This window comes from Daucus carota, chromosome 7, assembly GCF_001625215.2.
Source record: "Daucus carota subsp. sativus chromosome 7, DH1 v3.0, whole genome shotgun sequence".
Lineage (NCBI taxonomy): Eukaryota > Viridiplantae > Streptophyta > Magnoliopsida > Apiales > Apiaceae > Daucus > Daucus carota.
This window is the reverse complement of record NC_030387.2, coordinates 4,850,598-4,874,573: the sequence shown is the minus strand read 5'-3', so window position 1 is coordinate 4,874,573 and position 23,976 is coordinate 4,850,598. Positions and strand designations below refer to the sequence as shown.

The following is a 23,976-nucleotide window of genomic DNA, read 5'->3' as shown; positions in this document are numbered from 1 at the left end:
CAAATTATAAAAAGCAAACTTAAAAATTTAATAGTAATATTTCATGATAAACAGAGGCATACTAAACATTATCTTATAAGCACAGAAAAAGGGAAATGGTGCTCTAATTAGAGTGCAACTCGGCTTTTTTCTATCATGCATTAGGCAAACACATTGTGATTACATTTCTTGTGTATGTACCTTCATCATTGAAGTTGAATTTAATGTTGAGTTGAAAACAGTTGGAAAGAAGTTGGCAAAAGATTATCTTAAAATTCTTGATAGTAGCAGCTCCAAAAACTGAATATAAACTGACTATACACTTTTATAGATTAAAGTCGTCAATTTATCAAAACCGAACTATACACCTAAAAATTTCCAGCTACTTGTTACATTCAAGGCATAAACTTGTACATTTGTTTAAAACAATAGGTTGGAACTTGTACAACTGGCGAGTGCTATCCATACCTTGTAAACTTCCTTGTCTACTTGTATCCTTGAGTGACTACAAGATTGTTAAGAGTGCAAGTACACTCGCAGCCAACAATCGGCGGCTACTGCAAAAGCACCTGAGCTTGAACCATCAGTTGCAATACATGAGACAGCAGATCCTAATTTCAGCACAAAGAAGAAACACAAACCATTTTCAGGTTTTATAAACTCATCAAACTTGAACAGGTGATTCATTGTACAAAACTAATGAATTATGATAGGTATGGGAAACAAATATCAGTAAAAACGGATTTCGAGTATTCTGACAAATATTTGCTCTACAGAGCTCTCTAGAGAAGCTGAGTTTTGTTTTGGTTGATGATAAAGAGACTAGAGATGACAAGCTGTTATGCTAATGGCTGTCTCCGGCAAAATGAAGACCAGCAAGGCAGCAAGGACTCCTGAAAGGGCCATTGTGACCTTAAGCAATATACCTCTTTATCAAAAATATACCGTTTTAAATTATTGGTTATTTAGTCTTAACCACTACTACTTTAGTCGTTCAGCCTTTTTAAATTATTGGTTTATTTACTCTTAACCTCATACTACTTTAGTCGTTCAGCTAATGTTCCGATTTTAGTTACATTTTAGGTCATATTCATACGATAAATAATACTCTTAGTAGGGTGGGATTATTAAATCCCAATATTATCGCATCAAAATGAGCCAGAAAGTGATCAAAAATAATTTACAAAATCAATTTAAAAATTAAGCATAACCCACCCAACTAGCTTAACTTCTTACAAAAATATGTAGCCAATATTTGAACCAAATAATTGGTAAGAATAAGACCTTACAAAGTATATACTTCTGTAATCTTCAAAGTTATATCTCATGTCTATGTGTAAAGGTAGAATTGACAAAATTTAATATAAATAATATAAACTATTAACAGATTACACATCTAGAATGTGTATTCCAGATGGAAGCATATTGCATTGAGAAAAGGTTTAAGGGTTTAACTTGAATATATACCTTTAAACTGATGCAAATTTCCCAGAGTAGCACCTGTAGACAATTCCCACATGTACACAAGGCCATCCATCGTGCCAATAATTCCATGACCAGCTACCGTGCCAACCGCAACAGCACTGGATATATTAAAATTAAAATTAAAATTTCAGTGAGTAACTTGAGACCCTAGCTTAAGAACTTGAAAATAATCTCATATTCCGAAATGACAAGAAAAAGAAATTACATTTTTCATTTTATACATACAGTCTAGGGAAAAGCACCAAAGACAGTTAAGCAACTCAAAGATAATTATCATCAATTTCCTAATGCAATTTACATATCATAGACCCTGATTTGGGTGCTATATATTATGGCTTTTGTTTATAGCCATTTCTCTTCACAAAGAGCAATCTACAAGGCCCTACTCTAGTGCTTCTTGCTTATTACTGAAATTATACACAACTATAGTCCATATATATAAGAAATGTTGCATTGTCACTTGTCTAGTGAAAGTCCTCATTTAATCCAGCAAACTTTTTACCTCTATGACGTTTATATCAAGTACTCAAGTACCGAATACAACTGCATAAGAAGAAAGACAAAGTTGGTCTAACATGTTATGCAAATGTGACTATACATTTATACTGCATGCAACAAGGCTCTACTATCTAATTTGTAGATAGCATGACAGGAGGAACTAATCTTTAGGGTACTACATTTATTACTAAGTGAGACTCATCCCAAAACTTAAAATGCTAAGATATAAAAGAGAATAATAATAAAGAAAGAAAGAAAAAGTTTCAGGGCACCTTGAATCCAAAATATCATCCAAAAGTATTTCATTATTGACCAACAGAGCTTGTCTCCACCCAAGTTTGTTCATTTCATAATCGCTTGATTGATGGCTGTGCAGATCAGTATTTGAAATGAGGAGTGGGATCAACACATCTTTTCCTTCTAAAGTACATGTATGGGTACTGGCATTTTCCAGGAATAAATTTGTACTTGCGTCTATAATGTTATTATTTTGCTCCTCATCTAGGCCTGCAACAATTCCTTGCCTTCGTGATATCAACGCACTAATTGGAGAAAACCTACATAATGAGGTGCTTGCTGCAGAAAACCTTGACACCAAAATGCATTTTTCTATATCCCTGGAAATTTTTAAACTGATTTGCATCAGATAGCATAAAAGATTTTTGGAACTACTTCTATAATGCTGCTTTTAAAAAAAAATTGCGATGGTATGAATGAGAGAATTTCAAAAGAAAAAGCCTAAAAGGTAGAATGCGAAGGAAACAGATAAATTGTGATGGCATTACAAAACAAAACAATTTACCACAACATAAAGGAATTAAAATATAGCATGCTATATTTATGTGTTCTATTTATTAAGGGAGAGAAGCTACAAAAACTCATAATCTATCATAATGAAGCCAGGTAAGAATAATAGAAGGGGTGGCAATATCACACACGACCCGAAACCCGACCCAGACCTGACCCGAACCCGCAACCCGATTTACTGAGACAAAACCCGAAAGTGACCCGAAAATTACCCGATTGACCCGAAATGGCCCGAAATTAGAATTTCATTTCTAATAACTTCAATATTAAGTTTTATTCAATTTTGAGTGAGGATTGCTGACACGAACACGACCCGTTACCCGAAATTGCCACCCCTTAAAGAACGATAACTAAAGTACATGCTGAACTCCTAGATTATATGATACATGACAGCAGCTGTACCACATCGAAAATTGAAGACAAACGATGTAAGTTATTTCCTTCAGAATTAAGAAATGCAAGCATAGGATCAAATAAATTGTGCAACGTAATTGATTGTAATTGATTCAATTCTAAAGTAGCGTTTGTTTTACTCCAGTTCTGCACCAGTACCACAACAAACAATCAGGAGTGGGGGTCATGTCAGCTATTGGCTGAAACCAAAAACTGATCCCTTTGGATTAAATTATAGCAGAATCCCCAACTAACCACTGCTGGTGTATCTTTGGAAATGCAAGCAAGATAATCTATTATACTGAGTGTTTCTTTAAAAATGCAAGCAAAATATTCTGTTATATCACTGTGGCATTTTAGGTATCAACTTTGTACTCAGATATGAATGCAGTGATGATTTTGAAGCTAACATCCCGATGTCTTATATACTAAGTCCTAATAAATGCAAGTGTGCAACTAAGAGAGAAACTGTCAAGACTTAATACATGCCATGGTTTAAGAGTAGAGTATAATTCACAGTTAGTGTTGAAATATAAAATTAAACACACCATAGTTATAATTGTAACTGGAGACTGTAAAAAGATTTTCTTGTCAGTGAACCCTATAAAGAATTGAAAAGTTAAAATTTCTGGATATTTTTGGTGTTAAATCACTCGCTGACTGGTGAGTTGTGGAGTCTAGATAAACAAAAAATTGAAGGGGAAAATGACTAAAAATTATTTTGGCATACAAAAGACATGTATTACACAGAGAGGCAGCATACCACAAACTGAATTTCCCAAACCCATTGTGACCAAGAATAAGCGTGGAACACTTTGGTATTCTCTTCAACTCCATGATATATGGATCCATGCAATCAGATATGGGAAAATATCTTTCAGTAATCTCTTTACTGCATGCAAGAATTCAAAGAAAAAAGTTCATTAAACAAGACTGAAACTCTTTACTTCAAACTTTATTAAGTAGATAATATAAACCAGCCAAATATTACTATGTGTTCCTTTTATAATAGTTTGTTATGTTTCCAACAAACAGGCTTTTAAGCAATTGTTAAAAGAAAAAAAATAGTATCAGATATAAGACACTGCCAAATGCTAAAGGAACAAGCACTGGGGTAAAAGAATTTTAGAAAATGTTCACCTCCACGTTGAGTTCATAACCCAGAGGTGCAACTTTTTGCTCTCTTCAGCGGCAAGAAGATAATTTGGTTCACATACTAATATACAATGTATAGTGTTAGCTGTTTTCAGTGTAGCCACAACTGACATATATCCAGGTTTTACTTGAACAATTTTCACTGCATTCTTCTTATTGGAAGCAGATGTGCATTCTGGGCATGGACATGAAATATTTGCTCTCCTGAGAACATGAGTAAAAAATTAAAATTCATTTACAGACAAGTTTTTGCATAAATGAACAAGTGATACAAACTGAATCAACCTGCAGTAAGGAGCTTTAATGCAATCAAGCAGAACAAGATACTGACCATCTGGAGTAAATTGCAAACTAGATCCATCTAGTGCAATCTGTAAAAACAAAGCATGTCAGTTGGTATATATTACTAAACACTAGATGACTGTATACATACACAATAGTACAGTGAACTTACTTCTCTACATAGGGCATCATTTGTGACTGGAAATACGATTGGCGCATGACCAATCAACGAGGGGCACCCTTTCCTTTGTCCTTGAGTCGGTGTTTTATGTATATATAGAGTCTGTTGTTTGTCCACAAAAGAACCACACAACACACATATGCATATTGCATCGTTTTTTATGCTCAATAAGACTGATAATATTGGCTTAGGGTGAATATAGCAACCCATGAGTTCAAAAATATTGCCCCCTTCACTGTCATGCTTCATGTTGGTCTGAGCAGTCAAGTCAGAACCAGTTTCCTCTATATTCCTTGAAATTAGTTTGTTTCTAAAGCTTTCCCCTTGGTCCAGCAACAATGGTGAAGAAACATCTAGCTCCGGGAGGGCTTGGTTTTGAGGCGACTTCTTGTTATCATGATCCTGAGAATCCCATTCAAATATAGCAGGTCTATAAGAATTTTGAGTTTTTGTTGGTGGTGTAACCTTATAGATATGGCGTCCTGGAGCTTCAGCTAACATAAAGTTTCTGTCTCGATTTTTTTTAGACCATTGCCCATCATTCTTTTCTTCATACTTAGAATCGTGTTTACTCAAGTTGTAACTTAAATTCTGTTGAAAATTGTCTGATGTAGCTATACTACCAGTGGCACGTGCTTCCAGAGCGCCTGTGTCTTTCAAACTTCTGCAAATTATACTTTCTGAAAGAGGTATATCTCGTTCTGCTGCTAGATCACCAACACCTAGGACTTCACCAAAAATTTCTTTATTGGTGTGATCTCGCGCCTTTTCGTCATTAATCTCCTTGACTAAACTTTCAAGGGGATTTATTTCCGCGTCTGTTGTACAAACAGTTTCTGAAATGCAATCACCAATACACTCAGTTGGTGTAATATAAAAGCACTTTGTCATAAGGAATGTGAATCATAATAAAACAGCAAAAGAAGTCATGGCATTACTTAATAAAATTTAAAAAAAAATTATATAAAGCATCGAGTTGAATAGAATAGGTACATGCGTATAAGACAACACTCATTACAATACATATGCACAAGAATGGCAGCACAACTATATCATTCAGGTTGATTAAAGTGTGTACTTATGCACCTCAGAATGATAGTTTAGTTTATTAAGTCATTCAGATCTGAAATTTAGAACAAGTGAGAAATTCTAATGGTAGATGATTACAGGAAAGTCATCATGATAACTTAGAAACCATGTTATAACTTAAGGCTGACCCAATAGCAATACCTTCAATAGCACCGGAAAAAGTTTTGACAGATTTTTGTTGACATGGAATTGCAGGCTCTTTTGTCAATTTTTTCTTCCTGTGGAATTGAAGTCTCTCACTCAAGGGTTGATGTTCTTTATGTGAAAAGTGTAATGTGGCGCCAACTGTTGACTCCTGCAACATATTAACAGTAACTGGAAGTTTAGTAGTTTTTGGTGCAGAGTAGTTTCGACCAGAACTAACCAAATCTTCTTGGACAGCAGTTGAAACCAATAGTGAATGATCCCTCTCACTCTGATTGTTGTCATAGCTATCAGGAACCATGGGTGCTATATCTCCCGAAGGAGGCTCGGTTAAATACTGATTATCGACATTCATCTCACTCTGATTGTTGTCATAATTATCGAGAACCATAGGTCCTATATCTGCAAAAGGTGGTTTCATTGAACCAAGATCAGTGCTTGAAATATTTTCCTCTTCTCTTTGTTTTTCTCCATCAGCGTCTTCAGTAATCAAGGCAACTGCAAGGGCACATAATGAGATGGACATAAATTTTAAAGATGCCTACAAGTCCACACTGTACATTGGAACAGAATGATTACTTAAGGTGCTGGTGAAGTTTAGACGTTACCAGAAGTAACTTCTGGAACAAGGTTTGTTTTGCTGCTTTTATATTTAGATCTCTTCTTATAGACAGAAATTCCTGACGTGTTCAGAGTAGTCTTTTTCTTTCTCGTGTCTTTCTTGAGTAAAGGAAGTGCTCGTGGAAGAAGAACTGTCATCATTGATGTGGTTATTTCTTGCCCAACTGAATCAGTGCCACTCTTTTCAGAACAAACATTTTCAGTTGATGTGACAGTCTCCTCTCCTAGACATGACTGAGTTTTTGAATCATCAGGAGTAATTAAGCATGCAGCAGCTAAGTCGTTCACACCCTTGGAGTTCAGAGTGCCATCTACATAAAGGAGGTCAATAGCTGAATAGTGAGATTAAGGATATGAAAATTATTTCCTACCAAGAAAAAACACAGATGTAAAATAACTATAACATAATAATGTTTGTATTACCTAATTCAACGTCCAAAGAGTGAGGTGCACAGAGATACAAATCATTGATTGTCTGAGAAGCATTTCGAAACAGGGTCTCTTCTTTCTCCACCTTCTCCGAGGATTTTAACAAGGGTGGGCTGATAACTTTATTCCTATTAAACTGTGAGAATTGAAGAATGTTTTACTTGTAATATTTCTATAATAACTAATACCAAATTCTACCACAACCAAATTAAAATGTCAAAACAAAACTGCTTCTTGGTTTGCTAAAACTACAAATCTCATTCAACTGGATATTACATATAGATAAGCAAAGCAAGTAACACTGACTGCATTCTTACTGAAGATAAAAAAGAGAACAATAGGGTAGCTTCTTACAGGTTCTTTCTCATTGAACATGCTTCCAGTCATAGCAGCATGCTCATGTGAGGAAACAAACACACTCACATCTTCCTTGCAGATTTCATTGTTGAAGTGTTCAGAAGAGTAAACTAAATGCAGACAATCTTTTTGTTCGTCTATCGTTTTTGAGGTTTTTGATGCATCTATAGTCCCTAATTTATTACATACACCGTGACTATCATTTGAGGGAGAGCAGGAACAGTTTTTCTGACTCTGAATGTTCTTCTTTTGGCTCCTTAACTCAGGTGCTGGAACAGCATTACTGCGTGTCCCATAAATTGACTTCACAGCAGAGACTCCACATCTCCTGCTTCTTTTTCCCGTGACTTCTGGTTTTTCCAAGTACTGTACCAGATCATGTTTTCTGCATGGTTCCGTGCAGCGAGTTTGATGCTTTGTCTCCAGATCTCCTTCGCAATTGTTGGAAGACGCCGCTTTTCTATTAACATTTGCAACCAATTCTCGAAATAATCGGAGAACAAATTGGTTTTTGAACCCGAAAAACTGAAAATTACATGCAAAAAAAATGGCACGATTTAGCAAACTGTGTTGTTTCCTTTCAGGTGACTCTTAAAGTTCTGGAAATCATCGAGCAGAAAGAATGCAAATGCCTTGACAATTAATGCTACACCGTAGATATATGTAAAGAATCAGAAGAAAGGTCATCAATCAATTAAAGCATAAGAATAATCAAGCAAATCAAATGAGCAATGGTTTCAACAACTATTTCAGATCATACATGACCAATTAGAAATCGAAGTCTCAAACTCGCACCCTTTGGAACAACACAAGTCCCTCTGGATGCTTAGCTGTTATCTAAAGCTGTTACGATAAGGGAGTGTAATGGAGATTAGTAATCAGTCACCAACTCTGTTGTAATATGTTTATTTTTATCCCTTTCTTTGGTATTGTGCGAAGAGATTATAAAAGAGTACAACAAACTTCTCCACAGAAGGGCTCATAATCTTATATTTACTGTTATAATCCCTGTATATATAATATAAGGGCTTCTTTTGGTCAAAAAGGCCGTAACAGACAGGTCCTAAGTCACAGACCAGATTGTAGCAATGAAGATTTCTTACAATATGATCAATAAACAATTGCAGATGAAGATTACTGAGAAAAATAATGGGAATATAAATTTAAGAAAATTGTTTTACACGAAATAAGGTTCTACCTCCACACCATCTATCTTGCATGAGTATCTTTTGCCATGCCCCAATTTTGTATGACTAGCGCTTGTCTTTTGACAGCTCTTCCATGCAATATCTGGGGTTTGCCCGGTGCAAGACTGCCCATCTGTCGATGTAATCTGCAGTTCGATGAAATGAATTAGCTTTTAGAACCAAACGTGAACAAAATCTATTAAGTATCGCATGTTCTAATTGTATGTGGCCAGGAACACACCGTAAATGAAGGTCCTTTAAGACCTTCATGAATTTGCATTGTATAAGTGACACCATTTTGAGTTCGCATAGCATGGTACCCAACTGGATACGGGTATCTATCTTTACCCTGCAAAAATCAGAAGTTAAACTTAGAGGAGGTAAAGCAAACACAAATCACTTAAGCGCTTAAATCATTTGGACAAACTATACAAACGTCTTAACTGACGTGTTAGCCACATTCTTCGAAAAGTCCTTTATGGGAAACTATAACACCTTGTTCACCAATTCTTGTATATAAATAAAAATAGATAGAGATTAAAGGAAAACAGAGAGAGAGAGAGAGAGACTTTTGGTCTTGTCCTTTTTCTTGAACGCTCATGGCGCCAAGCTATCGTGCAGTATCACCCCCCCCCCCCCCCCAGTTCATTTCACACATACAAGCAGGGGTGGATGCACACCATTGTGGTGTTCGGTTGGGGTGAATGAAAATGGAGGGATTGGAATGAGATTTGAACTATAATTTTGTTGAATGTATAATAATTTCATTCCTTCCACCATTCCATTCTTATCACCCTTAACTAGAGCTCAAACCCTCCATTTTGTGAAGGAATGCTCCATTCCTCATCATACCTATTTTCAACCCAAATCTTATCATACAAAATTTACACTCACTCATTTTTTCAAAGTCCTCCCTCCTACACTTTATTATTTTATTTTATTTTTACTCATTCCATTCCATTCACCCCAACTAAACACAACATATGGGTTTTGGGGGCAATTGCCCCCAGTGATGTTAGAACTTTGATATATTTTATATTTTTATATTTTGTTTTTATTTTCAGTGATATCATGATTAATGCATGACATTCATGGTCAGTTGATTCTGATTTCAAATCCCACTAGTGCAGCTTTAATATATTCTATATTTCTTATCACAAATTTATATATTTATTTAATCAATTAACTCAAACCACATTCAGTTAAGTGAAAATTTGGCTTCTAACGAGAGTTTTTTTTGGTGATTTTTGCCCCATTTAACTAGATTCCTAGATCCGTCCCTGCATACAAGCTTTTCAACAGCTGAAATATACGCATCCATCATCACATCCTAACCTCATACTAATACCTCACGCTACTTCCAAGTAGATCAATCCATTAGTTCAAACAATCACATAAATATTGACCTAAGTTCACTAAACAAATAAGTCAACTGGATAATGTACTTCTTCGACTACACACAAACTTGTACACAAGGTTCAAATCAGAAAACTAGTTTAATTACATTTCATTTCATTGCAATTAACTCTAAAAGCCTCACTAAAATACTAATTAAGAAAGCATAAATTAGAAAGTGGCATACTAAAAAATAATCAAGCCACGGCATAGTCTCGAAAAACAAATACATAAACTGCACTATGTACTTGTTCATGTAATCATAATCAATAATTCAATTAAAACACCAAAATAAATACAAATACATCTAAAATCCATACATAATTAAATAGATTTAATTTCGGAAGCTTCGATATATACAACTTAAGCAAAGGAAACATGGTAATGCTAATCGAATGTCTAGAAAAATATAGAGGAGATGAGATTCGAACCCTAGATGAGCTCCAGTATTTTTTGTCTAGAGGACCGCTGTACAACGAACCGACTGAGATGATTTCTAAACCGTCCGATTTGTCTCTCTCTCTTTTCGCCATCGCCGCCTATAGAGAACTCTCTCGCGCGCCCTCTCTCTCTCTCACTCTCTCTCTGTTGATAGAAAGAAAGATGGGTTTAAAATGGCGGGAAATGAGTGCACGAAACTTCAAAGCCATCTCGATTTTCCCTCCATAGAATGCAAATCAAAATTGCTCGATGCAAATCACGGTGTTTACGTTATTGCCCTTATGTTTTTGTGCAAATATTGTGTGATGTGCAAACTTAATTTTATCTGTAGTTACTCTATAGAGACAATTAATATTTTGTGTAACATTTAATGGCTGACACAGTGTATTCTCAGTTCTCATCTGAGTACTGTACTATGCTAGAACTTCTTTTCATAACTTATTTTAACTACTCCCTCTGTCCCCCTGAGTAGTATACATTGGGGGACGGGGACGCGGCACGGACTTTAATGCTCCTGTAAAGTGTAGTTGTGTAATTTATTTTTAAAATTTTCTTTTTCTGAATTAAAGTTTGGATGTTATATTTTTATTCAGAAAAAGAAAATCTCAAAAATACGTTACGGAACTATATTTTATAAGAGTATTGAAATGCGTGTCGAGCAGTTGAAAAGAAACGTATACAATTAAATGGGACAGCGGGAGTAGTATTTAAGCCCGCGTTGCTGGACCTCTGCATATTTTAAATTACATGGAAAAATAATTATTATCTCATACCTGGATGATTCTTAAATATAGAAAGGAAATTACATAAGCGTTAACATTATCCATTTCAAACATGATTCTATGAAAGGAGCAAATCAGATTACGGAAACAGAGTTCTTAATACAGAGTTATACAAACCTACGACACCATTATCTTAAGAATAATACAAAGTTCTTAATCTGGCTACCAAACCAAATGCAAAGATAAAATTCAAAAGTACAAAGTTCCCAAATGTTATTACAAACCCATACATTACATAAGATAAACAACGTGATGGATGATAGGAATAGCATGATGGAGATAGTATAGTCCTCTCATTGCATCCTTTTCTTTGCGAACATTAGTGGAGACGCCAATTTGTCAATCTGTAGCATTCAATCGATTCAAATTTTGCCAATCTTTACCATTCAATTGATTGACATTTATTTACAAAATCATACATTACATAAGTGCCAACCTGAATGCATCTCTGAGATCCTCCACTGCTTCATGATTAAGATTTATGAAAAACCTTGTCGGTGGATAGTTTGTCAGCTTCTCCTCACCTAAAACATTAACTTGACAATGTTTTATGAAGATATTAAAAAACAGGAATGCAATATTTTGAGGACTACCTTGGATGAGTGTAGCTTTAACATTGGCGATGATAACTATAACTGGATGTTGGTCAGCATTATGGACTTCCTGATCAAAAGATTGTGCCATTTCATCGTAGAATATCACTTGTGCAGAAGTGTTGTTAAGAGATTGATAAAAAAATTCAATTGTTGAACATGCAGTATTTGTATCAGAGCTTACATTTAAAAGATTAACACAAACTGCATATCGTTGATGGTAAGCTGAATGTTGTATTTCAGCTGATTATATTTGTTCCTGTAGGTATTGAGTGGTTGCACTTGTTGTAGAATGCCAACAACATCTACTTAACAAAATAAGCAGTTTGAAAAAATAGACTGGCTTTATGGAACTCTTGTACTGAAAAAATATGGCTGACCGATTAAAAAGTTGCTTTCCCTTGCAGCATCCATTATAGCTGATAAGTCAGTGAAGTGAAACACATGACGCTGGATGTAATCCACACCTTCAGCCACTTGGAGCTCAATCATATGATACAATTGGATGAAGACATTATTTTGAAAGCATCTGTAAGTTTGCATGGAACCATATTGCCTAACAACAAAGTTATGGACATTATAGGTTTCTCCTTCTGTAATCAAATTCTGAAGTTGATTCATGTTTGCTGCAGCAATCCATGCATGAATGCGCCCTCCCTGTTAGAGCAGAACTACCATTAGTAACCTAATAAACCTTGAGGTTGAATAATTGGTAGGTAAAGAAACGGTTTTACTTACCAATTCATCGACGAAAATTAAGTTTATACCTACTGTATCTCCCTGGCGATGAATAGCTTGCCAAATCCTCGTTACTCGGACTTTAAGCCTCCATGCAGTCGTTGTTTGAGGGCGTAGGTTTGATATCATTTGGTATGGGATCTCAGCCATGTTTGTGTGATTTTTTTCCTTGAAGCAGACCTGGATTTAAAGCCCCTGGTGATTGCACTTCTTTGAATGTTTTAGTGCTCGTCACTGTTTTTTCCTTGGCTGGTAGCTATAATTGAAAGGAATCTTGTGACTTTAACTCAGATTTCCTGTGCATATATGCAGTCTGGTCTGAGTGCCCTGCAAAACCTATGCTACAAATTGTGCTTTTTCTCTGCCACCTGCAAAGTTATATTAAATTTTGGCATATCTATTTGGAACTTTCCATAAGTCGAATGTGCAGACTATAAATCCGAAAAGATTTTTCACTTGATAGAATCCGAACACTAAAATTTCAGAAGGATAGAACGTATTATACAGCACGTTCAAATGTTTTTTGATACTAACATTATCCCAAAAGTAAATAGTCTATTGCATTAGGGCAAAAATACAGTTTGTGAAAATTACGATTTTGCAGAGCAGCACCAGACAGTTTTGTTCATTTGTTAAACTGTACTCTACTCCCAGTGACCTATTCAAAGAATTGTTATAGTTAAATTAACAGTAATATGATGATTTAAATATGAACAATACCTCATCAGCTAAATCAGAAGCTCTACTCCCAGTGATAGTACGAACTTCCCTATCTCTTAAGACAACTTGCATCTGCCTAGAAATATCCTCAGCAACAACATAAAGTCTGAACCTGGAGGATATATATATATATATATATATATATATATATTGCAGCATTACACATATATTTCTTTAAATGAGGAGTTAGACGTGAAACAAAGTTCTGTCGATATAATTACAAACAATATGGTCTTAAAGGATGCATAAATATTTAAATAGGGAATCGATAGAAAGTCAGATCATTCAGTTACACAAAAAGAAACAAAGTACTTTGTTGATAATTACAAACAAAATTACAGCAAATTCAAGTTATCTAATACATTCATCGTGCGACATAGCAAAAGCAAGTAATAAAGCGGTCCTTAATTATCCAAGTTGGAGCTTAAGTTTTATCTAATACATTCATCGTGCATTTGAATTCCGTCAGATTTTATTTGATTTTAAATAATCCCAATTGAAAACCATTGGATTCTGATTTTAAACAATCCCAATTGAATACCATAGAATTTTTAAGCATAATTTAAAATCCTTATTGAATACCAGATTTTGTAGCATAGTTTAAAATCACAATTGAGCACCTCTAGATTTTAATGGATTTCTGACGATCCCAATCAAATATCCTCAAATTTAAAAATTGAAAAAAATCTATCAAAATCTCAATCGAATACACCCTAGACTATTTCAAATATCCGATTAACTACAAATCTGCACCTCAACCGTTTATCTGGTGTATGAATATATGATTAGATGTTTGGGACTTAATTTGATGCGTGTGCACTAATCCTCCACTAATTATGCTTAAAGTCAAAGATTGAAAGAAAGCTTCTTTTAAATCAGAACAACTGATGGTTGAGTTAATAAATTTGGTTGAAAGTCTAATCAAAGTGTGATTAGATATATAGTTGACAACACACCCCATTTATTCTGTGACCGCACATAATTTTTGAAAATAATGAATTCAAATTATATACTCTCTCTGTTTTTTTATGTCACTTTTTGACTTGGGGACGTATTTTTAAGTGGGTTGACCGGATAGTAAAAGTTATCACTTTTATTTTTTTTCTTTTGTGAATTAAAATTTTGATTACTTATTTTTATTCTGAAAAAAAATTCAAAAATAATACTTTTAACTACCCGGTCAAAACATTTAAAAGTGTGTGCCAAAAAGTCAAACGTCATATATTGAAAAATAGAGGGAGTACTATGTAAAATCTTGTGCGAATTGTCGTATCTTTCAAATTCTTGAATTTTCGAAAGATGAATTACAACAAAATCTCAGATTATCGACACACAAGACAAAATTAAACTATACTCGCATAGATATGGAAAATGGAAATTACATATTCAAAGAGCGCCACTAACTAGTGATCATGGGTGCACCTCTCTTGATGCTACTCATATGAGTTGTTTCATAAACAGGAAGTCCGCTTGAATAAGTACAGCAGCCTAAATCATAGTTCTGCAGTTCGAACAGATCCGAGCTTGAATCACTCTCTGCACCATCGTCCATCTCATTGATAAAGTTTCGAAAATCTCTTTCTGATGGTTGATTTTTTTCGTGATCAAATGCACCATTTCCAAAGATTTCGCGGTTCTGGGAAGGAGCTCTGTTACTGTCAAAGATTGTTGTTGTGCTGAACTTGAATTCCTCCTCGTCCATCCAAACATTGTCATGATCTTCATTTTTTTGCCAAGTAGTGGAATTAACATTATACTTGTTACTCTTGGACGACATGTTGAGATGTATTGTAGGCTTGGAGTCCTTGTAGGTGTTCTTCGTTGGAGTGTTTGTACTAGGATGTGTAGTGAATTCTGAACTTGAAGAAGAATAAAATGATGATTTTGAGTTGTTGACGGATGAAGAATTATTAGTACTAGTAAAGCTGCGAAAATGGCTAATGCTGCTTCTCCTTTTTCTCCTCGCGCCAGGGCTCTCGTGATCTTCATCTTTCATAGACTGTGCAGAGCAAGATTTAGATTTCTTTTTCTTCGAAGAATTCTGACTAAACAGAGAATTCAAGAAAGTGGCGAGCCTTCCACCTGGTGAATTAGGTTGCTTGTATTTTTTCTCCTTTGTTGGTTTTTCGGGCATGATCACATTATCATATTGATGGGCTTGTTCTTGAATCATGGAAGTTCTTGTACTACTCATCATAGGAATGTCGAGGCTGGTCCTCCTACCTGATCTCAACATTTTCTGGTAACCCGAAACTTCATTGGCACCCGAGAAATATCCTGCTGCCTCAAAGACGTCAAGCTCATCCGAGTCACGCCTATTGTGAAATGATTTCTTCCAAATTCTCTCAGGTACTTGTTGGATGGACATGGTTGATCTTCCTGGATCCTCAAAACTCGCGTGCTCTGAGCTAGTAATAATATGTTTGTTCGCGATTTCTGAAGGAGTGTAGTGTGCAATTGGTTTAAGAAGTGGAGGGCATTTCAAGGATTAGTTGTATAGTAATTATAAGGAAATGCAAAGCATGAGAAACCAAAAGGGTTGTTGCAGAGAGTGGATTTGTTGTGATGATGAAGAGTAGTGATGGAGGAGTGTGACTTTCCACTTATGATCATCATTCTCTTCTGTATTTATAGTCAATGTTCGACGTTTAAATTAACGGTTTTTCTATGGTGTGCTCGTGGGCACACAATAAGCACAAAATTTGATAACTTTTTCTTGTTTTGATTGGCTTACACCTTTTTAATAATGATGGCCCCCCTGCATTCACACCAATCTCATCAATCAAAAACACACCAAATTTATGAGTTTCCGTGCTTAGCATGTGATGGGCACAGACCAGACAAACCCTTAAATTAATCCTAATATTTATAGATCATCTGAATTCTGCACTACAAATTAAAATTCGGGATCACTTGCAGCGCTGTCATCATGTTAAACTGGGTCAACTCAATTATAGTTTCAAGCTTTAGCCTTTAAGTAACAATTCCATATATAAGTTCATGATAATGGGTCTGATTGGCTTATCTTATTTTTCGAAAACTAGCAGTCCGATTTATGTTTTTCTCCCTTGTTGCAATTGAGCAACTGATTCTTTAACAATATGTTCTGAAAATAAAAAATTTGCTGTTAAATAACATTTCCGTTGATAAAATTCTCTGTATGCAAGTTTACGTTACAATAAACCAGAGTTACAGATTGGATTATGCTTCAAGTTTTAATAATTACATGCACAATAAATATGCACCTATGTAACAGGACGCGAGGCAATACCAGTACCAAGAGGCCATTGGTTTTATAAACTATTATATTGCAAAATTTAATACTCCCTCCATCTCAAATTAGATGACCTTTTAAAAAAAAAAATTATCCCAAAATAGTTGAGCCTCTCTCTTTTCAATGCACTTTTGTTAACAATTTTCCATCTTTACTCTCTCTTATTTATCATTTTCAATGCACCATCTAACTAATACTATAGAAAGTCAACACAATTAATATGGGTAGAGATGGAAAAATGAACAATCATTTAATACTTCTTAATACATGTGAAATGAGCAAAAAGCTCATCTAATTTTGGATGGAGGGAGTATACTACTTCAGTTATATCGATCTGTGATGCTTTATTGTCCAAAAAAAGAGTATCCACTGTGCTAATATCTGAGAATTTATATTGCGATATCATCATGCATTTCCATTTGGACGTCATGATTTTTGATTTGAACGTTCGTTAGAAGCCTTGGCTTACAAATATATAACCAATTAGTTATAGTTTAAAGGTGAAAGTAGCTATGATGTAGAATGGCTATGGCTCCCAGATTACTCATGTGTATATGTTTGATGAGTAGCTAGAATTATGACAGTGGGACAGAATAATATAAATTCTATTAGAGCAACCCCAATGGTGTTACCTATTTTGAACCCCTAAAATATAATAAAATAATGATTACCTAAAATATAGGTAAGCAAAAACTTGTTTTCCTCCAACGGTATTCCCTATAATCATCCCTATATTTGAAAAAATAATATTTTATTAGAATTTTTACTATGATGAGATAGATAAAAAAAAGAGGGAAAATGAAAAATGAAAGAAAATGAGAGAGGGAGATGAGGTGGAAAAAAAATAGGGGCTTGCTTTTCTATCCCCTAAATATGGGGTTTTGTTTTATCTCACCTAAAAATTTTAGGTAAAGAGAGGATGGTTGGTAGGGGTGTGCACGGGTCGGTTCGGCTCGGTTTTTAGCTAAAACCGTTACCGAACCGTACATGGCGGTTCGGTTCGGTTTCTACCTTAAAACCGTTACCGAACCGTTTCAAACGGTTTTTTTCGGTTCGGTTAACCGTCGGTTTGGTTACGATTTTTTTCGGTTTCTTATAATAAAAATATTATACAAATTTAATAATCAACTCAAAATTTTCTTAATAAAAAATAAGGTATAATCACTAATTAAATATTATTCATTAGTACGTATTTTACCAAAATAAATAAGAAAGAAAATATTTAAAATATAAATACTTATTAATATAACCGAAATGAAGTAGATGGGCACTATTACGGTATGTAAAGATGATCCAGAAATGTAAAGTATGAATCAGCCCAGTATTTTTTTTTTAAGGAAACGAACTTGCATTACTTAGAAATTATCAGAATTCAATACAAGGCTTAGTTACACAGTATCTCTTTATGGAAATGATGTTAATTACTAACTACTCTATTACTCTCTCTCTACTTAAATATAACAAACTACTGTAACTTGCTGACTTGTAACTATAGTTGAGGTGGATAGTTCCTTGCTTAGCAGATAATATACCAATAATACCAATGTAATAATTTATTTTATATAAAATATATAATATATAATAAATTATATAATATTATATAAGCGGTTCGGTTTTTCGGTTCGGTTTTAGGTGTAAAACCGTAACCGTCGGTTCGGTTGAGCTACGGTTTTTTTCGGTTTTTGTCGGTTTCGGTTTTTTTCGGTGTGGTTTTTCGGTTTTTCGGCTCGGTTTCGGTTTTTCGGTTTTTTTTGCTCACCCCTAATGGTTGGAGTGAAGAAATTTTACTCAAACCCCTATTTTTGTCCACGTAGGCTCGTTATAGGTAAGGGAGATGTTCCGTTGGAGTTGCTCTTATTTCATCTAAAATCATAAAGTGTCAGAAGATAATGACTGAACAAATAATTAATTGGATTAAACAGACAGGGGTGAGAGGATTAAAACACAGTGGCGGACCCAGAAATTTTTCTCACTGGGTTCCTTATTTTATTTTATTAATATAAATAATAAATATTTAATTAAATATTAATATTTAAAATTTTGATATTAATAATAAATGTTAATATAAAGAACACCAAAAACTAAAAAGTATATATTCATACAAATACCTTAATAAATACAAGATTTTAAAATATTTCTTACACCAGTCCCTCAATAGTTAATAAGATTTCTGAATTATTGAGGTAAATTATGAGTTTGGTAAATATTTAAGTGAGTTTCTGCTAAATTATAAATTAATTTTTAACTGAAAACAACTGTTTTATTTAAAACTTTAAAGTCCGAGAGGAAGAGGCGAACATAATGTTATACTATTATTCAACATGTTTAAACTCTCAAATTTTAAGATTTGCAAGTGATGATCGATGTAGTGAACTACAGATGTTGATGTTGTGCGTAATGGGGGGCAAAGATCTAAGATAATTACCTTGGATCCTTCAACAACTTCTATTCTATGTCTTACTTTCTTGTCTTAGTGGAGCTTTCTAGTAGTGTTGGCCATGCCATTATAATACAGTCACCAGGCCCAGCTAGCTCTATACATCTCAACCTCTCTACATGCATGTCAATCTCATATACATATACAAATACTACTAATTATGATCATTGCGGGTCAATCTTATGATGATAGCTTTTCTTTAGAGTACTTTAATTATTCGATTGCTTGTTAATTGCTGTAATTAGTCATGCAAGATTCGGAAAAAAATAACCTCGTTAGTTCCGGTAATTAGGACCTTCTCCTAACACCTTAAACTGTTACGGGAGTGTTGAATCATATATTTGGCGCCTTCCTTTGACACACTCACGATATCTTACCCTTGTGCACCAAACCAACTACACAACTCTGGAGGGGACAGAATATTCAGATTACATATGATCCGACATTCACTAATTCTTATACACACACATATAACAAAGATAATGAGGGTGCTGAAACAAATTTGATGATATACAGCAACCACTTCAGATTCAGTACAATGTATTTAGGGTTTGTCTAGTCTGTGCCCATGGGCACATGCTAAGCGCGGAGCTTTATAAGTTTGGGAGGTTTTTATTGGTGTGGTTGTTGCATTTGCAGGGGTCCACCATTATTAGGAAACAAAAGCCAATCAAAATCTCCCGAACTTATAAAACTCCGCGCTTAGCATGTGCCCATGGGCACACACTAGAAAAACCGATGTATTTATGAGAAGTACTCGGGATCTGGTATATTATATTTTGTGGCGGAACCGGAATTGAAAAGGCCATGTGCTGAAATTTATCCTATTAACATTTTACTAATTAGTTACTTGAAATGAGCCCGAGTTTACATGAAAATTTATACTAACTTTAAAGGATAGAACATGACTCGAAATAATAAAAATCACTATTTTTCAACTCAACCGGAGTCTATACTATTAGTTCATAAAATACTGCAATATTGGTTGCAATGACTTGAGCATATATTGCATTCCAGTTTTGTATTTGTACGAAAATATTATATACAGGTGTCTCTTTTAAAGATATTGAAGTAGGCATAAATATTAAACGGCTCATATAAACTGGGACGGAGTTAGTACAAGTCTACAACTAATTACCAGATAATGTTGTCACACCTGCTGTCGTGCACTGTCGGGGTTTCAGAAGTTACAAAATTAATGTACGTGTATGTACGCACAGGTGTTCTCTGGGATTGTCTAGAACAACCTCACCGCGTATTTTCTTTGCTTAGTATTGCATTATGTTAAATTTGATCGCAACAGACCAGCCACTCCATTGCAGAGTCCCTTTCAATTTTTGCAGCAACATTTATTAGAGCCAAATGGGCTGCTAGTTACAAACTCTGATCGATGCTTTAGTTGTCCGTCAAAGTTGCAGAAAGTAACTATATTCATCTATACAATCTCGTGCAGATGATTTTAGTAAAAACTCAAAAACTTCAGACTGATATGGAACCCTCTGTAATTAGCTGCATATGTTAATTGTTTGGATACTTCAGACTGAAATTATAACATTTGCATTGACATTCTTACATAATCATTCGATTTAGTACCGATTTAAAGCAACATTTGGTAGCCACTAATCGTGAATGTGAATATAATGATTCTCATCTGTGCCACTCCAAGTTTGATGAATTGATTCTATGTAAGTCACAAACAGTCTCTGAAAGCAACTAATCAGAGATAAAATAAAGGGCAATGTTGGTGTGGTGTTGAATGTTCATTAATGGCGACACTCGAGCCCTACATCCTTTGTTGTAACTCCAAAATATATCAACCACCGTGTGTACATTTGGGCAATATCTTTCCATATGATAATTTATGATGCAGAGGGGTGTGGCCTCAGGCACAAGGTGTTAACTGCGATAGTCCCCAGTTGCGAGACAAGGTATAAGTTTCATGACCCTCAAGACCACAACTGTCTCCTTATCGCGATCCCAAAGCCCTCAAAGTCTCCTCTATCACCTATGTACTTCCACTACATCTCTATCGGATCATCATATATCGTATGATCTGCATCTAGTCAAGTCGCAGGCATGAGCTTGTGTGCCTCTGGCTCTCCATTAAATTAAACGAGAACCAAAGAAGCCCGGCAACCGGAAAACTGATTTTGACTAGGACCCCTGAGTCTCAGGACGGACCCTGAACATACTTAACTGGACCAGGAGACATGCAAAAGGCTGAAATCCCTGTGAAGATAAGCTTTGTCAAGAAGTTATCTCGAGTATGTGGACGTGGAATAATGAGCATCAAGGATAGTGGAACCGAAATAAGTTGAAATTAAAAGGCTGTACCTCTTTGTAACAGCATCCGTCGTGTTTCTAGAGTTAATTCGCGGAATTAAGTGTGTGCACATAGGGTACAGCTACTGCTGTCTGGGGAAACAGAGCACTCATGCATGCAAGGCCAATATGGCACAATCTTTATACCAACTATTATTGGTCCTGCTGAATACAATCTTTTAGTGCTTCATGCATGCACAGTTGCTCACAGTTGGTAATAATCAAGTTTTAGATTGTGTAGATATTGTGGCACATAGTGGGGGTTTGTTTTAAAGCTTATAAGTCCAGCTTCTGGATTATAAGTTATGAGCACTTATTCGTACCGTTTGTGTAATAAGTCAAGAAGCACTTATGAAATGCTAGGAATACTAGCTTTTGTTTCAAGGTTTCTAATTATTTCCCAAACATTTTAATCACTTATAAGTCTTATCTTGCTTCTAACTTCTACTCCATTTATTTATTTTAAGCAAGAAGCATTTATTTTAAGCTCACTTAAATGGCCCCGTAAAGAAGACTCTGCTTTCATGCTACTTATAAGTCGTGACCACGCATTTCTTTATCCTTGACGATGACTGAATAAGGAAAACAGTGTATATTAAAGCATAGAGCGCAATCAAGTTTGCTGTATATGGACACTTGAAACGACGTGATCACATACATCATGCATCGGAGTGAAAACAAATATCTGGAAACAACTTTTTCTTGTTTCAGCAATATCTATCATTTAAAAATGACAAATTCCAGTAAATGTGTAAGGGAATATCCATTTGAAAAAGGACACCATTAACAATTTAAATAATTGAAATATGCACTCGAAAATCGTGAACGGATATCGTACATGTATACGAAATCAGGGTAATATGTCATCAGGATGACAATTTAGTGCATCATCATTCCCTAATTCCGCAACGGACACAACAAAAAAACGGAAGTTACAATTTTTCTTAACTATTTTAGAATTGGAAAATAGACTTTTTTTTATCACTCAACTTATTGTGTTTTTAGAAATTTACCAATAAACTAAATTTATTTTCTTTTTACTCAATAATGTTAGGTCTGGATTTTTTTTAGCCACCAACTTAGGTTCGGATTTGATGATTAGCATTATGATTATTTTATTTTTGTCACTAAACTTATTGCGTCTTGAGAAACTAACCACTTAATCATAATTTTTTTTATTTTACTCACTAATATTAAGTTCAGTTTTTTTTGGTCACTGAAGTTAGGTTCAGATTTGCATTACATTTCTGTGTAGCATTATTAAAATATAGTGGTATAGTGGTAGTCTGTAATATTTTGATTATTTGATATATGTCTGTATCTTTATATATAATACTTTTTATGTCTCCAAAGTCGTTTACCTTGGGTGATAAGAATTTTACACACAATTTATGGCTTTTAAAAAATGTAGTTTCATAAATAATTTTATTTTTTTCTTCCGAATAAAAATTCAACGTTTGAATTTTTACACACAAAAAAATCACAAAAATAAGTTATGAAATTATGTTATAGTTTCATAAGAGTATTAAAATATGTGCTAAGCAGTAGAAAAAACTATAAACTAATATTGAGAGGGACGGAGAGAGTAATAATAACATAAAATGATGGGCGGTGCGGTTTTTGGCTAAAATCGCAAACCAAACCGCATGTGCGGTTTTGTCAATTTCTCAAACCGCAACCGCACCGCGAAGGGTTAAAACCACATAAACCACACCACGAAAAGGCGGTGCAGTTGCGGTGCCGTTTATACATTGAAATAATTTGTTAAAATCAAATTACAAAATTTTTAATAATCAAATATTTTTTTGGAGGAAATAAAATATGAAATTACAAATGTGAAATTTGGAAATTAAATGATGAATACAAACTACTCTATATCTACTATCTAGGTAGTTATATGTACAACCTTGGTCCGCTGATGTATAATGGACTTGCACATGTAATAATAAATAATTAATTACTTATCAATTCCTCCGGCATTGTTGTTGTAATGTACCTATTCTGTAAACATGGTAACCACGGGACTTTCCACACCCGTGTACTTTCCCCATTACCAATTCTTCGACGGCATCCTTGACCAATACTCTCCTGAGTCTCTAGAATACTCCTCCAAACATAGCTAGGATTAGTTCCTATAGTAGCACTCAAAAAATCGGTGTTTGGGAAATATCTAGCTTTCATCAACTGCGTTACGAGATGTTTGAATCGGATGCTAAGCTTTTGGTTGATGCTGTTCAGGGAAGGAGGGGATTATCCTATTTTGATACAATCGCTGAGGATTGTAATGAGTTACTAAAACACTTTGATGAAGTGTTACTCCCTCTATCCCATTTTATATGACCCTTATTCCTTTTTGGGACGTCCAAAAAAGAATGAACTTATCATACTTACTATTTTTGAACACTACTTTACACTATTACATCCACTACTTTCTTCCACTATCTCCATTATATAATAATATAAACACTATTACACCCACTGTTTTCCTCCACTATCTCAAATCCATTATTAAACTTTGATAGGTAGGCCTGTACGCGGTTCGGATTGGTTCGGTTGGAGGGTAATAACCGAACCAAACCAAACCGCAACTTGCGGTTTTCTAAAATCTCAAACCGCGACCAAACCGTTGGTTAAAAAAAACCAACCAAATCCACCCATGTAATTGCG

General features: G+C 34.8%; 3 protein-coding genes across 7 annotated transcripts; all 3 read right to left on the bottom strand.

Annotated features, from left to right (window-relative positions):
• Nucleotides 1-221: 221 nt before the first annotated feature.
• LOC108193855 (uncharacterized) lies at nucleotides 222-10,752 on the bottom strand. Of its 2 annotated transcripts, none has more exons than XM_017360689.2 (14): nucleotides 10,434-10,752; nucleotides 8,849-8,956; nucleotides 8,619-8,753; nucleotides 7,418-7,945; nucleotides 7,058-7,199; nucleotides 6,622-6,945; nucleotides 6,011-6,511; nucleotides 4,772-5,616; nucleotides 4,603-4,688; nucleotides 4,303-4,521; nucleotides 3,926-4,054; nucleotides 2,235-2,579; nucleotides 1,447-1,562; nucleotides 222-548 (listed from the first exon to the last, which is right to left on the bottom strand). In XM_017360689.2, exons 1-14 carry the CDS (start codon nucleotides 10,533-10,535, stop codon nucleotides 496-498), a joined length of 3,633 nt encoding a protein of 1,210 aa, XP_017216178.1. In that variant the 5' UTR covers nucleotides 10,536-10,752; the 3' UTR covers nucleotides 222-495. The 2 variants fall into 2 exon arrangements, with proteins under 2 accessions (XP_017216178.1, XP_017216175.1); XM_017360686.2 differs by having other exon boundaries at nucleotides 222-590; nucleotides 10,434-10,750.
• A 552-nt stretch (nucleotides 10,753-11,304) lies between these two features.
• Nucleotides 11,305-12,802, bottom strand: LOC108195729 (uncharacterized). 4 transcript variants are annotated; one of them, XR_010285914.1, is made up of 5 exons: nucleotides 12,557-12,802; nucleotides 12,199-12,475; nucleotides 11,819-12,123; nucleotides 11,662-11,749; nucleotides 11,305-11,569 (listed from the first exon to the last, which is right to left on the bottom strand). XR_010285914.1 is itself a non-coding variant. In XM_064082254.1 (3 exons), exons 1-3 carry the CDS (start codon nucleotides 12,704-12,706, stop codon nucleotides 12,005-12,007), a joined length of 546 nt encoding a protein of 181 aa, XP_063938324.1. In that variant the 5' UTR covers nucleotides 12,707-12,802; the 3' UTR covers nucleotides 11,305-12,004. The 4 variants fall into 4 exon arrangements, 1 of the variants encoding a protein (XP_063938324.1); XR_010285915.1 differs by having other exon boundaries at nucleotides 11,662-11,888; nucleotides 12,003-12,123; XR_010285913.1 differs by having other exon boundaries at nucleotides 11,662-12,123.
• Nucleotides 12,803-14,616: 1,814 nt separating this feature from the next.
• LOC108194335 (protein BIG GRAIN 1-like E) lies at nucleotides 14,617-15,909 on the bottom strand. The gene has a single exon (XM_017361287.2). It carries the CDS (start codon nucleotides 15,642-15,644, stop codon nucleotides 14,676-14,678), a length of 969 nt encoding a protein of 322 aa, XP_017216776.1. The 5' UTR covers nucleotides 15,645-15,909; the 3' UTR covers nucleotides 14,617-14,675.
• Between the last annotated feature and the right edge of the window lie 8,067 nt (nucleotides 15,910-23,976).